Source organism: Siphateles boraxobius, unplaced genomic scaffold (genome assembly GCF_051911475.1).
Source record: "Siphateles boraxobius isolate OS27281-9 unplaced genomic scaffold, OSU_SipBor_1 66, whole genome shotgun sequence".
Taxonomy (NCBI): Eukaryota; Metazoa; Chordata; class Actinopteri; order Cypriniformes; family Leuciscidae; genus Siphateles; species Siphateles boraxobius.
This window is the reverse complement of record NW_027509193.1, coordinates 12,660,766-12,683,865: the sequence shown is the minus strand read 5'-3', so window position 1 is coordinate 12,683,865 and position 23,100 is coordinate 12,660,766. Positions and strand designations below refer to the sequence as shown.

Here is a 23,100-nt window from a genome sequence, read left to right as displayed (position 1 = left end):
AGTGGAAATGGGCGTGGTTGAAAGGTAGAATGTCTTGCACAATCTCACGAGAAAATATGAGATTTACCGATTATTGTTTACATTGCAAAAAATGAGAACCGAATCGATTCTGATTTCGCGAATCTGATTGGGAAATTATTCTTTTCGTCTACAACAACTAATCTTTCCAAAAGGAGACGTTAGGCTGGAACGGAATTTAAAGAGCCAATTTATCATTCCAGGACTTGATCCCGGTTCGGTGCTGACCCAAAGCAGCGAAGACAAACAAGAGAAACAAAATATCTCAAAAACAACACCACAATTAACTAACTTCGAAGCGAATCGAGTAATTTTGGATGGGGAATCATTAGGTGTTAATCTGCAGCGAGGTACCACAACCCTCAGATCTGTTAGAAAATAGATATCGCTGAAGGCCAGCGGAGAAAGGCGGGTTCGGGAGATCAAGGCCTCGGAGGTCTCGCAGTCCTCGGACTACAGTAGGACGCGGAGCTGGCGTCCCCTAGCGACACAGCAGGCAGCGAGCGCAGGCGAGGGTCGGGGTTCCGGCAGAGGCCTAGCCCTGAGATGTCGGGCTGAGACGGGAAGGGCGAGACTGGAGACCAGAGGAGGAGAACGGTCGCAGAAAGGAGATCTAATTAACCGGCAAGAGGGAGAAAAGACCCAGATAAAACAGGTACAAAGACAGATGTTGCGGTTTAAGGAGGCTAGCGGAAGAATTCGCAGGGCAATGTAGAAACAACAGGGGAAAAGAGATACTTGACGGTATTTAGATACTGTTTCTTTTGCTTTGCTCCTTTGTGATACCATTTGTCCTTTAAAACGTTATTTCTTCTGATTTTTATCAGAATTTAATCAATCGCACACATCTAATGATTGGACTAGAATGAGAACTTAACCATCCCAATTCATCAAGTAACATTCTGAAATAATGTGTAATTTTCAATCTGAAACAATATTACAAAGGGAATCCTCTTTAAATCATTTTAGACGTGCAACGGTTGAGATTTATAAACTAACTAAAATATAAATCGGTAGTGGGGTGGCTCTAAGGTTGTAATAGTTTGGTTGGTTGGTTAGTTAGGAAGTAGAAATAGAGTTGTTCATTGTCCATGTTCCCCCCCCAGCCTCCTCCTCGGATAATATTAATAACAGTGTAACGTTATGATTTTTAGCATTTGTTTTCTAGTCGCGAACTAGACTGATTAATAAGAAACAATGTTCCTTTGCTAAAAGCACTGCAGGTTATGTGTTGCATGTGGTTTGACATGTCTTAAGATCTTGCATGATCATGTTGTTTTCCCGTAGGTTATCTATAGGATAAATGTCTTTGGGTTGGGAGTGAGTTATGACTGAATGAGTGGTGGTGGCGAGGCTGAGTCATGAATCTCAGAATGCTCTCGAAAACATGTATTGGGGACACATGACTCAACGTCGTACACATCACTGTCCGTCAATCTGTCAGCATCACTATGGCTACATAATGCTATGCACACTCTCTTCCTCTCTTTCCAGCCATGATGGAGGAATTGCACAGCTTGGATCCTCGCAGGCAGGAGTTGCTGGAGGCTCGTTTCACAGGAGTCGGAGTTGCCAAGGTCTGTCTGGTCTCAAACTGATATTTCTGCCCCCATCATCCCGATCACATACCTTATTCTCTCACATTAGACCTCATCTCTTCACTCATTCATGTGTTTTTCAAGGCCAGGGCCTGTCTGCTTTCGTACATTCAGTTTCAGTTATATGTTAAGTTCATTTTTCCTCTTGCTTTTGCCCAGCTGCTGTTTCACTCATTTTTCACTCACTGTTTTTTTATTAAAGATTTAATTTAATCGAAAATGTAAACAAAATTTTGGTAATTAAAGTAGGCCTGAACCGGAAGTTGCGATAGTCTATTCTTCCCTATTGTGCCAAATATCCAAGTGAAACGGCTTCTCGAACAGGAAAAATTGTAAGGCGGGACTTGATTTTGTCGCTTGGAATTGATTGGATGGATGTTGTTTGCTATTGCCTTGATGTCACGTGAGTGACAGGTTCTCACGTCATCAGAGAAGAGATGTCACTGCAAGAGAGAGGGGAAGTTATTTTGATAAAATATTAGGAGGGCACATGAATAAAAAAAATGATGTACACAAATAAATAATTTATAGGAAATATTGCAATTAAAAAAAACAAGAATTGTCAATTTTTATTTCATAGTGACTTTAAAATGTGGGTTACTGGGTAACTGATTTGGGTGTCAATTTGTCATATGATAAATTAAACCAGTTGTAGTAAAGTTCTTTGGCAACAAGCCACACCTCAATATTTCAACCGATATTTTTTTCTACTCTAGCATCTTTTTTGATCACAGTGAAGTGTGTCCACACATGTTTACCTGTATAGCTTACCCACATTGTGTGCAAAATATCGGAGAAACTCGAATTAAACGTCTCTGTTACAGTCATTATTTTGGCCCTCCAAAACTACTTGATTACTTCATTTTTAATTCCTTTTTTTTCTGAATATTTTTGCTAAGAACAACACATTTTTGCTGAAATCTTACTCTCTATCTGAGGCGTTTCATTCAAAGTTGAATGTACCCAGATAGCACATGTACATCTCCAAGATGTCTGCTTAAGAGCAATTCATCTAATGTACAAGCATCAGATAAAACATTTTTGGGTAATTGCTGTTTTACATGCATTCTAAATAATACATTTCTAAATGCATTGCGAATTAGTTATGATTTTGTATTTGAACAGCTTTCGGACTGATCCGTATCAGTTTTCCTATTGAATCAGTCATTTTAGTATTGGGGAACCACAGAAAGATTTTGGATATCAATTGGCATTTGCAATACGTGTGTTTTACTGAGGAAAATATTTGGATCAGTTCTGAGTAGGACAATAGGTTTTTCAGTGTCATTTGTTCATTGGTCACTGCCATGGCCACGAGAGTCCTCCCCCCTGACTGGCCAATGCTGGATGTTGTGTGAGAGTTAGTATGACCGTTTTCCGGACCGGATTGCGGAGGGTTTTAGCCATACCTGACCAGAATGACCAGCATTTGTCACTCTTTCTCTCTGTATCTCATTGCATGTTTAGCTCAGAGCAGGAAGGCTTTATTTGAGTTAACAAGGGCTCATTAATAACTAGTGGTCGAGCGATATTGTTTTTTTGATGGCCGATGCCGATATCTTAGAGAGCAGGATGGCCGATATAAAGCTGATATTTTTATATATATACTTTTTATTTATTTTAATCAATATTTAATAAATTCTAAATAAATTAGAAAACAAATCTTTAAAACATGATTATACTTCAGATGGCAACTTCTTGAATCTGGAATCCTATTACAGTATTTTTCACAAATAGAGTAATTGTTTAAAAATATATGAATATGTGAATAAAAACTGGAAGTAAACACTGTAACGGCACTCATTAATCTGGTAATTTTGTGCGCACTCGTTTAATATTTTTCCAAATAAAAACAACGCTAATATTACATAACATCACACAGTGAAAACGATATGAACATGACTCAGTGGGCAACGGGATATACCACAGCATTTAAATTTAAAATATAGCACAGCGAAGGATTTAAAGTTTTTCGATCGCGTCTCCTGTTCTGTTCGCATTCACTCACTTCGCACGGACCGACCGTCACTCACAGGAACACGTTTATGCAGGCTACAAATTCACACTTCACAAGATATCACAACTGGATTCGATTAAATCTACAAGGTTTGTGAAATTAAATGTTTATTAGATATTCAGAGATTTGTTTAAATGATGTAGATGCACATTTGCTGAATGTTGACGGTAAATGATAAAGTATTTTAGCCTGATTGTTTGCCTTTTCTGTTATAAATAATATTAAAGCAAGCGCTTTACTTTTTCGCATACCATTTACTTTATTTGTTTACCAGTTCTGTCTAACAAAGTATTAGATATGACTGACAGAGATCGTAAACTAATAAAGACTGCTGAACTGGTAGTACAGAGGACTGGCCTGGGTATATTCGGTACCCTCCGATAGACGCTGCTTCATGTTTGTTTGAGCGCTCTGTTCAATGGTTTCTATTTACAGCTGCTTCTTTAAAAAAAAATGTATACATGCAAATCACAATCATATCTGTTTAGCGCATGAGCACAATGGTTCGATCAGAACCTCACAATCAGAGGTTCGAGTCAGTAAGTTAGTCAGAATCAACTTAACACTGCTGAAAACTCACAAGGTTTTGTTTTTTACAACGTGAACCACACGCTTGTGATTCCTTTTATTATAACCAACAAAGTGAACACATAATCGAAATAAGAGATTCATTGTACAAGACAGCTTTTTTTATTATTATAACAGGAGTTTTTGCGAGAGCGCAGAATTCATTGCTTTAGAGATTGACCGCTTTAGTGATCATAAAGGACTCTTCTCTTGCTTTCTGTTTATCACCCATTCAAAATCTGAAGGCAAGTTTAGTTTTTCATGCTGCTAAGTACACTGCAAACAAAGTTTCTGGATTGACAACCATATTTAACAGCGTTTTTTGAAAAAAGTTGCCAGCCACCACCAGCATTTTTGATAATTTTCACAAAAGATTCATGGCCTCCAGAATATTTTGTTGTATGAATATCTGAGTATGCAATATATCAAAAGAAAGAGCACTCTTTATTTTACCCATTTTATCCTAGCTTCATGTATTCCTTTATCAACACTTGAATTTTGGTAAGTTTCATAAAAAAAGCAACATACCTACCGTACAACAGTGAAAACACGGAAAGGTAGAAATTTCTGTCAAGGCCGGGAGAGAGTTAAGTGTGCGATTGAATCGGAAACTGTCTTGTGCATTGGTTATATCCCAGTTAATCATCTCAAAGTAGGACACATTTTTATCTTTGTAGACTTTTATCACTGTTTTTTTCCTGCCTTACAAGCACCGATCTTTCCTTTTAGGAAATGCAAATCCAGTTATCCGTTGTCTTCCTCTCTACAGGGTTCTGGACACAACGAGTCATCTAACCAGAGCTTGTGTAGTGTGGGCTCCCTCAGTGACAAAGAGCTGGAGGTTAGTACACATTTTGTGCTCATGGTGTGAAAAAGTAATTGAGTCTCTAAAGTATCTCTGCTTCGGTCTATAGTAGGTGATGCAATTGTTTGCCATTGTGCACATAGTATACGTCATTTTAATGTAGAGAAAAAATTAACAATGAATTTTAGAATGTATGTTCTCTCAAAGAACTGACTGATGTTACAACTCTAAAGTGTACAAACAACAGAAAGCAAGACTGAAGTTCCATTCACACCAGAAACACTACATAACTAAAAGTCTCTTAACAATGGCATGGATGATAGCATTCTGTTTATTATAAGCGTAGTGCAGTTATGGCGTCTGTTGCTTTAAATGTTTGTGCTATTGTTCATCAGCTGGAAAAATATTTCCGAAAATTAGGGCTGCCCCCGACAAAATATTTTTTAGCGTCGACTAGTCATTCATTTAAGCCATTAGTCGAGTAGTTAACTTAATTATTGCTTGGAAAAATAGCTAGGAGACATTTCAATTATTTATTTGTTTTCTGAGTCCGTGTCGATGCTAACTCTCATCTTCTCAGTATAGTCTCTTTAGATAAATGCACCTTTCATACAGATTACATAAGCAGAGAGTAGGCTATTTGTTTTGCTCATGTCTGAGGCAAGTTTAGTCTATGCTGAGTTTCGTTTCATTTTTGTGACGTGCTCCAGTTCACGGAGACAGACGAGTTTACACAAATGAGTTTCAAATGATGTATTGCTATTATCTGTATAATGATAAATTAGTATTTTAAGCTATTTCCTCTGTTATCAGGAAAAATGCTAGTGATTGTTCTGGTGTTCTAACTGATAATGCTGTCTAGGTTTAACCTTGTAGCAAGCGGCCATATAAAGTTGCTGCTACTTGCACGTTTCAATTTCAAATAAGCCATATTTGAGGTCGATTGATGATGGCGAAGGTCTGGATTTCCTAGCCGACATACTTTAATTATCACAAGGACTCACCGTTAACGATCTGTCCCTCACGGACTGCGAGACATCGCCACTTCCTGTGGAGTTTTTTTTTTCCGGAGACCAACCGTCTAAAGAAAATTTGGTTGACTAACGTTTGGTTGATTGTTAGGGGGCAGCCCTACTGAAAATGACTCCAACGAGATCATCCCTCTGTGTTGTTATTGTTCTAGTTGTGGTCTGGACCTCGAATTAGAACAACTTTTTAAAATGTTATGGTTGTCGTCCATGTTATGAACGGGGAAGTAATGAAATATGAATATGAAGACCAGTTAAAGGGCTACTTTACCGCTTGCAAAATGGGCTTTCAAATAAACTTGGCTGCCTAAACAGTAGAAAGGTGAAAAAAAATCTGTGCTACCTGACTAGAGAAAACGGAGATATAAGGCTGCTGTCTTCCTTCTTGCCAAATAGTTAGGAAAACAACATCCATAATGCCAAGTAGTCCTTCTTTGTGAACTTTTAGTCATAATGTTGTTGACTTGTATTGTTCCCAGGTGTAGACGTAGTATGATACAGTTTTCAGTGATAGAGCTGAAAAAGTATAATCTGTAGTTTTCACGGAAGTCCAGGTACAACTACAACATGGACAACTAGTAACCATTGTTTATTTATATGTATATAATACCGAAATTGTAACAATAGAAAGCGGGTTGAAAATTGGCAGTGTTACACTTTAACCATTTTGTTCAAAAACAGCATTACTAGATGTAAACTAAAACTGATGCAATTTATTTGAAACCGGGCAGATATACAGAGATTGTGTCTTTGTATGTTGATGTCCAGTTTTTAAAGTTGTATGAGCCTCTAATATTTCAATGGAAACTTCTGGAATGAATGGGGTTTTGGAATGAGGTGATGTCATGGATTCTTGCATTCGCCTGGCAGCTTACAATGTCTGTCTCTCTTTCTCTCTCTCTCTCTCTCTTCTTCTGTCTCCCTACTCAGACCCCAGAGAAGAAATCTAATGACCAGAGAACACGTAAAAGGAAAGGAGACGCTTTTGACAACCAGGGTAAGTTGATGTGATTGATAGACCTGCTATGAGAACCAGAGTATGGCAATGTTAAATCTTTTAAAGTGTCTTTTCTTTTAATGACTATTGTTTTGATTTCCCCCACCCAGGCAAAGGAGGAGGGAGAGGACTCAAAATTAGTGATTATTTTGAGGTAGGTGCATGTAGTTCATGCATTTTGTAATTTATAACCATTGACCCCCATTCTGGTTTGACTTCTATTCCCATGCACTTTTCTTCTGATTTAATCAGAATCATAAAGAGCTTTATTGCCAAGTGTGCTTGCACACACAAGGAATTTGTTTTGGTACTGAGGCTTCCAGTGGACAAATACAACACGAAACATAATACTAAAAATTATAAGAATAAAAAATAAAAATATAAATAAAAGTATCACAGTTGGGTTTAGTCAGAATAGACATTTTCAGATTTACAGATTATGAACATATTTACAGTGTTTTGAATATTATAAATAAATAAATATCCTACAACTCAGGTGATACTTATATGTAGATTTATTGCACTAAACAGTGGGAGTATTACACTTAAAGGCATATGCCTTGGGAGGAGTGTTAACTGTTCAGAAGGGAAATGGCCTGTGGGAAGAAACTGTTCTTGTGCCGAGATGTTCTAGTGGCCAGTGATCTAAGTCTCCGTCTTGACGGTAACCGTTCAAACAGGTGGTGACCAGGGTGAGTGGAGTCTGTGATGATTTTGCCTGCTCTCTTCCTCACTCTGGAAGAGTACAGGTCCTGGAGGTTTGGCAGGGGGGCACCAATGATCCTCTCCGTAGTCCGGACTGTCCGTTGTAGTCTCCTGATGTCTGATTTGGTAGCTGAACCAAACCAGACAGTGATGGACGTGCATAAAACAGACTCAATGACGGCTGAGTAGAACTGAATCAGCAGCTTCCTCAGCTGGCAAAGGAAGTACATTCTCTGCTGGGGTTTTTTCACAATGGTGTCAATGTGATTGTCCCACTTCAGGTCCTGAGAGATGGTAGTGCCCAGGAACCTGAATGACACGATCATCTCCACATCTCCGTGTTCAGCTCAAGGTTGTTATAACTGCACCAGATAGCCAGCTGTTCAACCTCCAGTCTGTAAGCAGACTCGTCACCGTTTTGGATGAGACCGATGACAGTGGTGTCGTCTGCAAATTTCAGGAGCTTGACAGAGGGGTCTTTAGAAGTGCAGTCATAAGTGTACAGGGAGAAGAGCAGTGGGGAGAGAACGCACCCTTGAGGGGCACCAGTGCTGGTGGTGAGAGTCTTGGATGTGTGTTTCCCCAGTCTCACTCGCTGCTGCAGGTCCGTCAGGAAGCTGGTGATCCACTGATAGATCGAGGATGGCATGGAGAGCTGGGTCAGTTTGGCTGTGACAAGGCCAGGCATGATGGTATTGAAGGCCGAACTGAAGTCCACAAAGAGGATCCTTGCATAAGTCCCTGGTCTGTCGAGATGTTGCAGGATATAATGCAGTCCCATGTTGACTGCATCATCCACAGACCTGTTTGCTCTGTAAGCAAACTGAAAGGGATCCAGCAGGGGTCCAGTGATGTCATAACCACAGACGTGAGAGCGACAGATCTGTAGTCATTAAGTCCAGTGATTTGGGGTTTTTTTGGGGACAGGAATGATAGTGGAGCGTTTGAAGCAGCAGGGAACTTCACACTGCTCCAATGATCTGTTGAAGATCTGCGTGAAGACCGGGGCCAGTTGGTCAGCGCAGGCTTTTAGACAAGCAGATGAGATGCCGTCTGGGCCTGAGGCTTTCCTAGTCTTCTGTTTTTTGCAGACTCTGCTTACGTCCTCCACACAGACCTTAAGCTCAAGTCATTTAACCTCTAAGTCATGTGTTTCTGTGTAGTTTGCAGGAGGTAGTGGTACTGGTACCAGTCCAGCACGTGGCATTCCTCCAGTGGTGCGGTCCTCTCCTCAGCACTCTCTCTCCAACCCTCCTGCTGCCGTGAGTTTCTTTCTGCTACCAGACCTCTCTTTCTATTCATGTAGGGACTATTAAAGGGACCCAAAAATGAAAATTTAATCATTTATTCACGCTCATGTTGATCTAATCCCTCTGAACACCGTGTAACACCGGTAACATCGACTACCCCAGCAAGCCTACCTGAGAGTTTTCTGGTCCTCCATTGAAAGTCCTGGTAACTAAAATTTAGACAATCCAAAAAGTTCATAAAGGCATTGTTAAATGAATCTGTATAAATCGGACAGTTTAATAAAAGTCTTGTGAAGAGATATGATCGCTTTATATGATGAAAAGGTTTAACTTGCATACATAGAGCGCATCACATATGGTAAACACAGAATCATGTGTTTGGCACGCACTAGAACAAACCTTATTGGTTCTCGAGCATCTCTCACACACACACACACACACACACACACACACACACACACACACACACACACACACACACACACACACACACACACACGTGCTTACTAGATGTGATGTGCTCTATCTATGTGTGTTGAAACTGTCCATCATTGAGATGCAATTTAAAACTGTTTATCATATAAAGCGATTGAGACTGGCATTAAACTGTTTGATTCATATGGATCAACGTATTATGAGGTTTTGTTTACCTGGACATTCAATAGAGACAGAGAAATCTCAAGGTTTCATTAAAAAAATCTTCATTTGTGTTTTAAAGATGAACCAAAGTCTTATGGGTTTGGAACATAATGAGGGCGAGTAAATGATGATAGAATTGAAAGTTTTGGGTGTAGTATTTTAATAGATAATGTAATTTCAGCCATATATATATTTATATTATATATATATATATATATATATATATATATATATATATATATATATATATATATATGTATGTTTAACTTGCATTTAGGTAGTAAAAACAACACTTTAAGTGATGCTCTACAACAATAAATACTATAGATTATTAAAGAAAAGTTTGAAAAACCTGTAAACGGTATGGAGAGGTCAGGGATACACATAGTTTGCATTGCAAACTGTATATTGCTGTAAGTGATGCTTTGTAGTAAGATGACAAGTTATTGCTGTAGCTGTGTTGCAGTTCAGAAGCATTATAATCAAAGAAGTTATAATTATATTTGTTCATGTACTGTCACAGTAGCAGTAATTATTATTATAATAAAAATTATTATAGAGTTGCAGTGCAGAGGACTGGCAAGTCCAAAGTGGCATTTTTTTTTTAATCAAAGACCCTTTCGGGTCACTTTTTGGTTTTGATTGACAGGTGCAGCAAGGAAGTCCCTCCTCCATAGGCTCAGTAACCACAGACCTCTCCCACTCCTCCTGTTCCCACAAGCCAGCCTCTACACAAACTCAGCACCGAGCCACACAGGTAACACGCACACTTCTAAAAACACGCTCACACCCACAGACACTTTCAGATCCTCACGCTAACACCCAGCTTCGTTGTTCTTTCTCAGTCTGAGTTGACAATGGAGAAGTTAGCAGCGCTGGAGAGCAGTAAGAGTTCAGATCTGGAGAAGAAAGAGGGACGTATTGACGACCTGCTCAGGGTACGATTTTCACTCACGGCATCGATATGAAAATCTGCTAGATATTTTGCTGCCCCTATTTGAGAACAGAACCTGTGAAAACAGCATTGCTATTTACAATACTGTTCAAAAGTTTCAGGTCTGTACAATTTTTTTTTTAGGAAAAGAATACATTTATTTAACAAGGGCACTTTAAAGTGATCAAAAGTGTCAGTAAAGACATTTGTAATGTTACAAAAGATTTCTATTTCAAATAATTGCTGTCCTTTTGAATCTTCTATTCATCAATAAATCATGGTTTTTAGAATTGATTATACTAAGAAATGTTTCTTGAGAAGCCAATCAGCTGATTTATGAAGGATCACGTGACACTGAAGACTGGAGTAATGATTAAAAATATATTCAAATATAAAAGTTTTAAAATTATAATATTTCGTAATATTACTGATATTACAGAATTTGTTTTTAAATAAATGCAGCCTTGAGCATCAGAGACTTTTTTCATAAAGCTGAAAAAAAAACTGTTCAAAAGTGGGATTTTATTATGAATCTATAATCCGTGAATGCCACTGACTCAACATGAATGAAATCTGGCTTATATCAGGTTTTAAAGTGCACTGCTGAAGAATACTGTGTTTATGTTGGTGGGTTTTTGCGCTGCAGGTGAACTGTGACCTGCGCAGACAAATCGACGAGCAGCAGAAGATGCTGGAACGATGTAAAGAACGACTCAATAAATGTGTGACCATGAGTAAGAAATTGCTTATCGAAAAGGTAAATGTGTGTTCAGGGAAGACATGGTGGTTAATGTCTGGTAGTGTTCTGCATGTGTTACGTTGTTATAATAATACAATTAATAAATTGTGGGTATGTTTTCAGTCCAAACAGGAGAAAATTGCATGCAGAGAAAAGAGCATGCAGGACCGGCTACGTCTGGGCCATTTCACCACCGTACGGCACGGAGCCTCATTTACTGAGCAGTGGACAGATGGCTACGCCTTTCAGAATCTAGTCAAGTACGTGAGTTGCACATACACACGCTCTCAAACTTCAGAGACTACGCCACGTGTGTGTGTAGAGTGCTAGCCATAAAAGACTCAATCAGGACTGTGTTCAGGTATGATGAATGAATGTGCTGCTTTCAGGATCTTGCTGGGTGCTTATATGTGCACAGACCTTCATAGCCTTCTTACAGGAACTTGGTACCCACAAGACTAGTACACACAAGTCAGTTTTACCATTTTAGCGAAAATAGATTTTCAAAACACCATATAGGAACATTTTTAATGTATTTTAAATTATTCACCATGAACATATCCGTGGAAGCTGGCATTGTTACACACAATTATAATTTGTGTTTTTTTGGTTTAATTGTTTTTAATTATCTGTTTTTTAAATTATTTTTATTACAATGTATATGAATTAAAAAAAGTAAAGTTAGGTTAAAATTATGAATATAATTTTGTTAACCTTAAGTATGTTAACTCTTTCATAACTATGTAGTATTGTGATTTTTGGGTTAATCTCAGACCCTTTTTTCTTCAGATTTTCTGCACTAAAAGAGATTTAAAATTTTTTTTTTTCAAATTTACAACATGCTTCATTCTGAACTGTAACTGACACATTAAAAGGTTAAAAGGAAAATGATTTCATAATTTATTCACCCTAAAGCCATCCTAGGTGTATATGACTTTCTTCTTTCAGCCAAACACAATCGGAGTTATATTAAATTATAAAGCTGGGAAGAGCCAGAATATTAAGGACTGAATGGTACACATTTGTTTTTGAAGCCCAAATGGATGGATGCACCCATCCATCATAAAAGTATACAAACCTGTATATTTTTTTTCTTCTATTGAACACAAAAGAAGATATTTTAAAAAAAAATTGGAATTAAACAGTTGACAGTAGCCATTGACTTCCATGGTAGGAAAAAATACTGTGCAAGTCAATGGCCACCATCAACTGTCTGGTTCCCAACATACTTTACAATATTTCTTTTGTGTTCAGCAGAAGAAAGAAACTCGTACAGGTTTGGAACAACTTGAGGGTGAGTAACTGATGACAAAATTGTTATTTTTGGGTGAACCATTCATTTAACATGCATAATTAAGCAGGACTAATAATAACAACTAAAGGAAATATCAAATTTAAACGAATTAAGCCAACTAATATGATTCGTTTTCTTTCGGTTTTTCTACACTTTTTTTTTTTTAAATTACAAATGTAATGAAAAATAGAGATATCGGCATGTACTAAAAATGAACATATCGGTATCGTACTCGTTTTGGAAACAGTGGTATTGCTGCATCCCTAGTATAAGATGGTATAATCATATTAACCAAAATATTTAAGAAACAAACATAAGAGTGGAGGGCGTGTAGAACTTTATGAATACTATGAAATGATATGGAAAGAAAAGCTAGGAAATGTTGTATAAAATAAAAATGAATTTGTAGCCTGAAACTACTGATCAGACTTTCTAATGCCGCTGTGTGTCTGTATAGACAACAGGAGAGAGTCAATGGGCAGAGAGAGGACATCGAGAGGCAGAGGAAACTGCTGATGAAGAAGAAACCGCCCAACGCCAGTCAGACTCCTCCTCCCAACCTAGAACCCAACAAACGCAAGAGCAAGAGCAATGGCGCGGAGAACGAGATGTGAGTTTTCTTTCTCCCTTCATGTTAGGCTTTGAGTAGTTTAGCGATTCAACTTTATTGGATTTTATCCTAATTTTTTTGTCTATACAGGTTATCTTTAGCAGAATACCATGAGCAAGAAGAAATTTTTAAACTGAGACTCGGACACCTGAAGAAGGTATTCAAATCATCACATTCCTATTACAAGTGTGATTAAATTTGTTTTGTCATGGAAACGGCTCTTAATGTCTGGATGCTGTGTGTGTGTTGCAGGAGGAAGCGGAGATTCAAGTGGAGCTGGAACGGTTGGAGCGCGTGCGTAATCTTCACATCCGAGAGCTCAAGAGAATTCACAATGAAGATAACTCCCAGTATGCACTTTCAAAGTTTATTTCCACACTTTCACCTTTTTGGTTTCAGAACAGGATTTATTTTTTAGAGGGCTTTTGAGTAAAGCCCTGCATTTCAGCCCGAGCCCGACGGAATATTAAGAGAAAACCGTGAGAGACTGTTCTAACTTTTCGTTTGATGGCACTTTATTTTCCTTTAAAGCTCCAGTAGGGAGTTTTGAGAAAATGTTGACTTAGCCTGAAAATTTGAACAAGCACAACTTACAGGTCCAACCCCCTTGCTCTCTGCTACGCTACAGCCCTCCCTCCACAGCTCCTCCCTCACAGCGGAGCCTGCCGTGAACGCGCAGGCTAGTAATCAGGACCACCGATGACGGCGGATTATAAACAGTTATGGAACATTCACTAATAGGGACGAAACATCAACAATATGCTTTACATTGACTATGGCCTGCCCATACTTTGACTACAAACGTGGTCCTCAAATCATTATGTATTTTGCAATACATGTAACTTTATAAGGTTGCACTCTTTCTATAAGTTATAGCTACTAAGATAACGTTAAAGGATTAGTTAACTTTAAAAAAAAACTTTTGCTGATAATTTACTCACCCCCATGTCATCCAAGATGTCCATGTCTTTCTTTCTTCAGTCGAAAAGAAATTAAGTTTTTTGATGAAAACATTCCAGGCCTTTTCTCCATATAATGGACTTCAATAGGACACAAACGTTTCAAGGACCAAATGACAGTTTCAGTGCAGCTTCAAAGGGTTTTAAACGATACCAGACGATGAATAATAGTCTTATCTAGTGAAACGATCGGTCATTTCAAAAATACATAAAAAACTTTAAGTTTTATAAGCACAAATGCTCGCCTTGCTCTGTTCTGTGATGCACGTCCGTGATCCTGTTCGAACTCGTTCATCCAAATGAACAAATCTTTTTCGAGTGATTTCGTTCGTTGAATGAACGAAATGACTCGAAAAAAGATTTGTTCATTTGGATGAACGAGTTGGAACAGGAGAGTCACGAACGACGGTACGCGGTCGTGCTGTGCAAGAGAGGGGTGATCAGCGCGTACACGAGCGTGATTGACACTGCTAAGACATTCCTCCTGTCTCTGATTGGTTGTTTCTGACCGGGAGCGGTGTATTTCTGCAAATGGCAATAGGACCACAGGGAGGAGCCAGAGGAGCTTGATTTTTCCTCAGATTATCTGTCTCATATTCTACTTTCAGGACATAATGACAGTTTTAACAAATATTTGTTTACAAAAGTAACCTACTACAGCTTTAACTGTTGGAAACTACTGATGTTTTTCGTTTTATTGATCTTTATTTTCGTTTAACTGTTGGAAACTAGGCTACTGATGTTTTTCGTTTGATTGGACTTATAATTAGGCTACACTGACATGACAGTCTCAGACTGTTCTAACTTTTTGTTTGACTGGACTTTATTTTCGTTTAACTGTTGGAAACTACTGGAGAAAGAATGGCCATGTTCTGTGGTCCATTTTTGAGGTAAGATAACCTATAAGTTTGTTTTTAATTAATTTAATTTAATTTTTTAGATTGTAGGCTGTTGCTCATGTCGTTTGCGAGCGCTGCGTGCAGCCTGAGTCTGCCTCAGTATTTCAAAAAATTTAGTTTTACTCACTGTGGTTTAATAAATAAACATTTATTAAACTAACTGTCTGTGCGATATGCTTTAAGTGTTTTATCAATGGATTTTACTGTAGCCAAGTAAAGTATTAGCGTTGATTTGAGAAGCTAAATTGATCAAACATGTTTTACTCGCTGTCGGCTCGGCTGCTTGGTCATCATTTAAAACAAAATGCTCCAAACATTTGTCTAAATTAACAATAAATAAATGAAAAGAAACATAACTAACAAAACTGACCTATTTTAATGGCTGTAAATAGGGCAGGCTCTCACTGTGTAATGAGAGAAAAGAAAAAGAAAAAAAAACGGGCTCTGGTCGGGCTGATAATTTAGATTAGCTGTCGGACACGGATCGGGCTAGGGCCTGAGCGTCTCGGGCCAGGGCCGGGCTCGGCCCTAGATTTGAGGCCCGTGCAGGGCTTTACTTTTGAGGGTTTTTCTGAGTTTAAACGGGGTCTTTGGTGGATTTATCTATTACATCATTGTCCGATTGTCTCTTCGACTCTCAGGTTTAAAGATCATCCTACGCTAAATGACCGTTACCTGCTCTTGCATCTGCTGGGCAGAGGAGGCTTCAGTGAGGTATACAAGGTAAGCAGATCTGTGATGGGAAATATGTATGTGAATGTGTAGTTGGGTTTAGGGATGTCATATCTATGTAAGGCCGTCTAACTCGATCCAATGGCGGTAATCGAATTAGCGGTGAAGGTCTTTGCATGTTACTGTCTTATTTCGCGGCAAAGTATTTTTGGTTAAATGCAATACATTTTATCTTATGTATTAACTCGTTTCATCTGACTCCATAAAATGAAAAGGTTTTTCAATGATATCTGTGCATCATTAAATATACGTTAATGTTTGACTATCCCTTTTAACTCCAATGAAAATAAAGTCAAAGTCTGTTAGAATAATCAAATATAACAATTTATTATGTCAGGTAAATGTATTATTACAATTCCATAATCAATTGAAAGATAATCAATGCAAACCATCAAATGTTCTAACAAAGAGGAAAATCCTTTACCCGACACTGTATGGCTACGTGAGCTGAGAGTCGCGAGACCCTCAACCACACGGGCTAATCTGAATACAGAAAAAACAGCCCTGAGCTCTCGTTGCATTTTCCTTATATAGCAAGACCTTATTCGATATGTAAAACTTGAGTTTAGTGGAAATTTACTGTATTCCCCCACCATTACTGGGGGTAGAAGTTGACCATCTGCTAAGAATAGTGGAAATTAGCATTCATGAATTTACACCTTTGGGAATGCCTAGAGACCACATTCCTTTGTGTGCCAGTTATTCCTAAACTCTTAAAAACCTTATTACCTTTTGTTTTACTTCTTTGGGAATGAGACGACATGTTCCAGTCACCCTGAGACCTTTAAAATGATACTAAACAATCCTTAAAGATAATCACATTCAGAGAGAGAAAATTTAGATAAGGTGCTCAGAGGAAGGGGGGTGCGGGGTGTGTGTGTGTATGAGATGTTCAAATGTTAATGTGCAAGCAAGGTCCTTTGTCGTATAGACCTGTGGTGAGGTTGATTCCATCAACCAGTTCTTCCAGTCTTACATCTACATATCTTCATAATCAACTAGTCATTGGGTTGACTGGAAGACTTGTCGACTAGGGCATCTTAAAGAAAAAAATCATGGGCTGTTCACATAAGACACATTCTTTGTTTTCAACAGCTGGAGGGAGCACAATAGAATGAAAATAGAAGAAAACAAGTAGATGAATTAGGCAGCTTCACTAATCGATTGGTGCTGATATTTATGTCTGACTTTCTCTTCCTCTTCTTTTTTTCTTTCTTCAGGCCTTTGATTTGACTGAGCAGAGGTACGTGGCTGTGAAGATTCACCAGCTTAATAAGAACTGGAGAGATGAAAAGAAAGAGAACTATCACAAGTGAGTGCAAACACCTTTTCCAGCCTTGTTTCTTAAAAACTACTGGTTCAGCATTAGGAGCCAAGTGTGCTTGTCCCAGAAAGCATTCCTCTATCTGAACCAGACTGGATTTCTGAGGCCTGATTTTTAAAAGTTTTAAGTCATATAAATCATGACTATAATTGATTCACTTGTATACCAATACCATTGTTCTCATTATGTTTAAAGATTCAGATATGGTCCATTATTCTGTCAAAGAAAAGTTTATTCAGCACCACTTATTAATTAAAATGGGTTGACATTAAATGTTTTTAGGCATGCCTGTCGAGAATATAGGATCCATAAAGAACTGGACCATCCCAGGATAGTCAAACTGTATGACTACTTCTCCCTGGATACTGACTCGTGAGTAAACCTGCTCATGTCTTATTGAAATATTAATTGTCTCTGATTTGAAGCTCATTTCAAGATCATTTTCACTAATTTTGGGGTAATCAACCTATTTGATTGGTGCAGTTTTGTTTTCCATTGTTTCACTCCCTGTAAGTGTCACCGTCCCACTAGCGGGATGCCTAACTTTACTTCAATATATTACTATTAAATCCTAATTTAATCATGACAAACAATATATCGTTGGAAAGGTCTAAGACTCCTAAATAGATATTTTAGCGCTGTTTTTTTTATTACAAATTATGTAGGAACAGTAATATATAAATTTATGACAAGAGTGCGCCTCAAATAATCTACGTCATAACAGAAGTTTCTGACCTTTGTCACAAAAAGTCGACCCACACACTTGTAATAATTGAAACTTTGGTTTTTAATGCTAAAAGTTCATAATAAAACATAATCTAGTATTTCTCAATAAAAAAATGATAAAATAATATCCTCTAAATAGTATAATATATATATATATATATATATATATATATATATATATTATTTTTTTTATTATTACATCATATTTTAGTAGTTATCATAAATTAGGTTTTATTTGAAAGCTTACGAACTCAGAATTCATCCTGTGAAAACCTTTTTAAAATTGGACGTTGCGTTACCATAGAAAAGGTACTCTAAATTATTTTATTAGGCTCCTCCCCTTTTGGGCATCATCTTTCATAATTTATCAAAACCTTTTCTAATCTTGACAAAACACATATTGTCAGAAAGGTCTGAGTCTCAAGGTTCCATATTTAGTGACAGAAGTGATATTTGAATAGAAATTTATTAATTTGTTACGGCAGAATGCATACAATTAAATTCAATAGAATTCAATGGAACCCGGTGGCTATTTTTGGTATTACGCCTAAACAAATTCTCATGGGAACTTCAATGTTTGTGATATCAACTTTAAAATTAAAGCTATATATCTAACCAAGTTGCGTTCCAAATTTATAGTAATTTTATAGTAAGAAATATTTTGTAAAGTATTTATTTTATATTAAAAAATATATATTAATAAAGTATATTGACAATTAAGGAAGTGGAGTGAGATATTATTTTATTAGGGCCCGAGCACCGATGGTGAGAGGACCCTATTGGAATTGCTCCGTTTTATGGTATTGTTTCTAGATTCTGCACTGTTCTGGAGTACTGTGAGGGGAACGATCTGGATTTCTACCTGAAGCAGCACAAGCTAATGTCAGAGAAAGAGGCCCGATCCATCATAATGCAGGTCGTAAATGCTCTCAAATACCTAAATGAGATCCGCCCACCAATCATCCATTACGACCTCAAACCAGGTAGGACATGCGTATGAAATCCGCAGACCATTGACATTCTGTACTTGGCCAAGAATGAGAACGGCACCATTTTGATGGAGAAGTTTGATCCTTGTGTTTGTCTAGGTAACATCCTGCTGGTGAATGGCACAGCATGTGGAGAGATAAAAATCACAGACTTCGGGCTGTCCAAGATCATGGACGACGACAACTATGGGGTGGACGGCATGGAGTTGACGTCACAGGGGGCGGGGACATACTGGTGAGTGGTCTGCAATGACCAGTATTTGTGAAGATCTTGAAGTTGGTCAAATTTTGTGAAATCTCCCTCAACACAAAGTTGACAATGTTGATTTTAAGGCAGTGTTAAGTCATTTATGGACTGAAAGTTTGGATAAGCAGCTGAGCCCAAAATTCAAAACTCTTGCCTTACTCTGCTCAAGGTATCTTCCCCCAGAATGCTTTGTGGTTGGAAAAGAGCCACCTAAGATTTCTAACAAAGTGGATGTTTGGTCCGTTGGAGTCATCTTTTACCAGTGCCTCTATGGGAAGAAGGTAAACGACACACTCGTACATTTTCTAATACTGGCTGCATAGTCACTGGTCCACTAAGATATTAGTAGCTTTCTCACCTCATCATTTTCATACTTCTACACACAGCCGTTCGGTCATAATCAATCCCAACAGGACATCCTCCAGGAGAACACTATTCTCAAAGCCACAGAGGTGCAGTTTCCTCCCAAACCAGGAGTCTCACCTGAAGCTAAGGTACCTTTGTAAACCATTCATTGTCTCTGTCTTTTCCTTCATGGTCAAGTCACTTTTATTTATGTAGCTCTTTTTTTACAATACAGATTGTTTCAAAGCAGCTTTACAGGGATGAACAAGAACATACTGATCAGTAGTGCAAACAGAATTCACTTCTGCTGTAAAGCAGCTTAAAAAGACAATAGTTCAAAGTTCCATCAAGTATGGAATGAGATCAATTAATCTGCAAATCAGCTCTGTGGATAACAGTGATGTAATCATCCAGCTCAGTTCAGTCCAATAGGGTCAATGCAGTCAAATCCATAATATTACTGAATATTATGTGTCCCCAACTAAGCATGCTAGCGGTGACAGTGGCAAGGAACCCAAAATACATCCGGTGACAGAATGGAGAAAAAAACCTTGAGAAACCAGGCTCAGTCAGGGGGCCAGTTCTCCTGTCGACAAATGAGCCAACATTGTGTGAATATGATTCCAGGCAGATTGTGGATTGATATCACTCAGAATATTTTAATCCAACTCCTCCTGCTTGACAATCGGGATACGTCACTCCAGCATTTGGTGTGAGAATGAGTTGAGACTGGCCATGGTGTGATCCCAGTGCAGAGTTCAGTCCTAGGATGGTTGAAGAATCTGAGTGTCATGTAAAAGGGATTGATAGGAGAACAGTAACCCTTATTCATCCAAATTGTCCCACAAGTATATCTCCAGTGTGGTAAAAAAAAAAAAAAAAAGAATGTTGCAACTCTTTTCTGCTTTTGACTATAATTATAAATCCTCCCTAGTTCTTTAAATTGACATTTATTCATTTTTGAAAGAAATTAATACTTTTATTCAGCGAGGATTCATTAAATTGATCAGCAAATACATTTATAAATTAAACTTTTTTTTTCCATCAATGAATCATGAAAAAAAACAAGCAGCACAATTGCTTTCAACACTAATAATAATATAAATAAATGTTTCTTGAGTAGCAAATCAGCATATTAGAATGATTTCTGTAGGATCAAGAGACACTAAAGACGAATATTTCACAGTATTGCTGTTTTTACTGTGTTTTTAATCAAATGCAGCCTTTGTGTTCTCACAAGAAACTTTTCAAAAACATTAAAAAAAAATCTACAAACCTACATTGCTGTTGAAGAAGTTCTGCTTGAACATGCTATAAATGAGCATTTTCTAATGTGAATGAATTCCTTGTCTACTTCAGGCCTTCATTCGCAGATGTTTAGTGTACCGTAAGGAGGATCGCATTGACGTTCACCAGCTGGCCAGTGATCTCTACCTCCTCCCACACATACGCAAGTCAGTGGCCGCCACTGGTAACAACAGCATGGCCGTCGCCTCCACCTCCAGCTCCTCCAACAGCAGCGCCTCAAATTGAGAGCCCCGTCCATCCTCGCTTGTTTTGATCGAAGGAAGTGGGTGTAGGGCATTTGCATTTTGCCCCGCCCCTCTCTGCAGTGTAGTGGGAGGGGTCTCGAACCCCTTACCTGCCAAACGAGGGAGCAGGAGGAAAGAGTAAGAGAGGGATGAAGATGAGACGCATCCCCCTCCACCCTTTTTCCTCTCCCAGGCATCTGGAGGGTTGTTTTGTTTTCATTTAATTTTTTTGGATGGGTGGGGACTAAAATGCACCCCCTAGAGTGAGCCAGAGCGAGAGGAATTCAAAATAAGGGTGTATTACATGAGAAGGGAAGAACTGCAATGGCTCAGACTGGTGGAAGAGACTGGTATATGCCCTGCACCCCAAAATACACAAATACATGCATACACATGTATAGACACATTTATAACGAGGTCAGCTTGATTATTTTTTTTTTCCTTACATGCCAACACCGTTGAAGGGACAAGCCCACTCATATTAATGTGCATTCAAGTGTACAATATTCCTAAAGAATCTGGAGACGCTCCCTGCTGACACAAAGCCTGTCCCGGCCCATTTTCCTCGCTCTTACTTGTTATTTTTTGCCTCTGGAACGGATCTATGAACACTTGGAAGCAATACTGTCAGTGGGTTTATTTCAACAATAGTTAACCCTAGTTTAAACGCCTTTCTGATCTCAGATAACATAATAAATGCTGAGGCCTAATCAGAATCAGGACCTCTATGTTAGCTGATTGTCTATGCTGGGAATCAGATGTTTGTACCTTGTGAGAGATGGACAGGTCTAGCCCAGTTGTTCGTCTTTGGAGGTGTTTGTCTTCGTCCTTCTCACCCCTATTCTATGACCAAAGCTGAGCTCTACCATTAGGTGGTGCTGTTTGACTTGAGTGTTTATTTTCTTTTACTTTTTTTTTTTTTTGTGCTTTATGCTGGTATGTCATGAATTTTAGGAAGCATATTCTTTTAGATTTAGCGACACTAACTGAGACCCCAATCCCCCCCCCCCCAACCCAAGTATGTTCTTGTTTCTCATTGTGTCTTTGGACTGAATCTAATGTTGGAAAATGAGATAAAGTTAGATTTTATTTTTCATTGATTAAAAGTGTTGTGCCTCACATAGAAACATACAGACACAAATGCGTTCAAAAATGTCAGTCATATATGTTTAGGTCTGGTGATGCGGTTTATTGCCTGATCCTGTTTTACTGTTTGTGGGAAAGAACTCTCTCACGGGGGCGGAGCTAGTTCAGGGGTACAGGGCAGAACTCGGAGCGATCATTAAATACTATTGGTTATTAATGTATTGTGTTGTCTGCTTTATTTGTCTTCTAAATTGCTCTGTTTACAGATACGGTCTAAAAAGATTTAATTCTGCCAGTTCACTAAATCAGTGTTCTAATAGTTAAACGGATAGTTCACCCCAAAATTTTGTCATGATTTTCTCAGCCTCAAGTTGTTCCAAACCTGATGACAAAATTTACATATTTGGGTGAACTATCCCCTCAAGAATTTTCATGTATGAATCGCTTTTTTTATTGCCAGTGTGTGAACAGCTTGTAACAAATCTTAACCTAGGAATTTAGGGAAGGTCTTGTTTTTTTTTTTTGTCTATGAAAGTCTGTAGACTGATTTTTATGTTAAGGTCTTTGCAGGGAAAATCAAAAAGGATGTGACTTTTACACCCGCTACTGAGAGCCTCTCTTACATTCTATGACACATGAAATGAATGCTTACAATCTTCAGGATAACGCCGCTGTTGTAGATTTGTCCCTAAACCTTAACTGCGTACCTGGAACCTTATTATTTTCCTAAATACATTTATTTGGGGTGCCCAGTCATCACCCAAGCGTCTACAGGCGACACTTAATACATATCTGGGCCGTCTACTCATCGACACCCAAGCGTCTCCAAATCAACACTTAATACCTTTATACTCTGGCTCCTGCGTCTTCCGTCGACAACTGGCCGAGTTCCCTAAACCCTAACTTACTTACTTCCCTAAACTGACCTGCTGCGCAGCGGTTATACCAGACAGACTCCAGCAAATGTCCTTTAAATGCTTTAATCACGGCCAGGAGAGTTCTCGAGCAGTTCTCAGAGAATCTCCCTAGAAGAAGCGAGGCCGGTGGATCTCTGACAAAT

General features: G+C 38.4%; 1 protein-coding gene across 1 annotated transcript; it reads left to right on the top strand.

Annotated features, from left to right (window-relative positions):
* On the top strand, window positions 1-22,257 carry tlk2 (tousled-like kinase 2). Its single transcript, XM_077212241.1, has 21 exons — window positions 1-673; window positions 1,513-1,595; window positions 4,970-5,041; window positions 6,964-7,030; window positions 7,141-7,184; window positions 8,899-8,997; window positions 10,274-10,381; window positions 10,470-10,562; window positions 11,205-11,315; window positions 11,421-11,557; window positions 13,049-13,201; window positions 13,292-13,358; window positions 13,454-13,551; window positions 15,701-15,782; window positions 17,012-17,103; window positions 17,398-17,487; window positions 18,655-18,824; window positions 18,930-19,065; window positions 19,247-19,358; window positions 19,464-19,571; window positions 20,782-22,257. The coding sequence occupies exons 2-21, from the start codon at window positions 1,515-1,517 to the stop codon at window positions 20,953-20,955; spliced, it is 2,094 nt and encodes a 697-aa protein (XP_077068356.1). The 5' UTR covers window positions 1-673; window positions 1,513-1,514; the 3' UTR covers window positions 20,956-22,257.
* The last annotated feature ends 843 nt before the right edge of the window (window positions 22,258-23,100 follow it).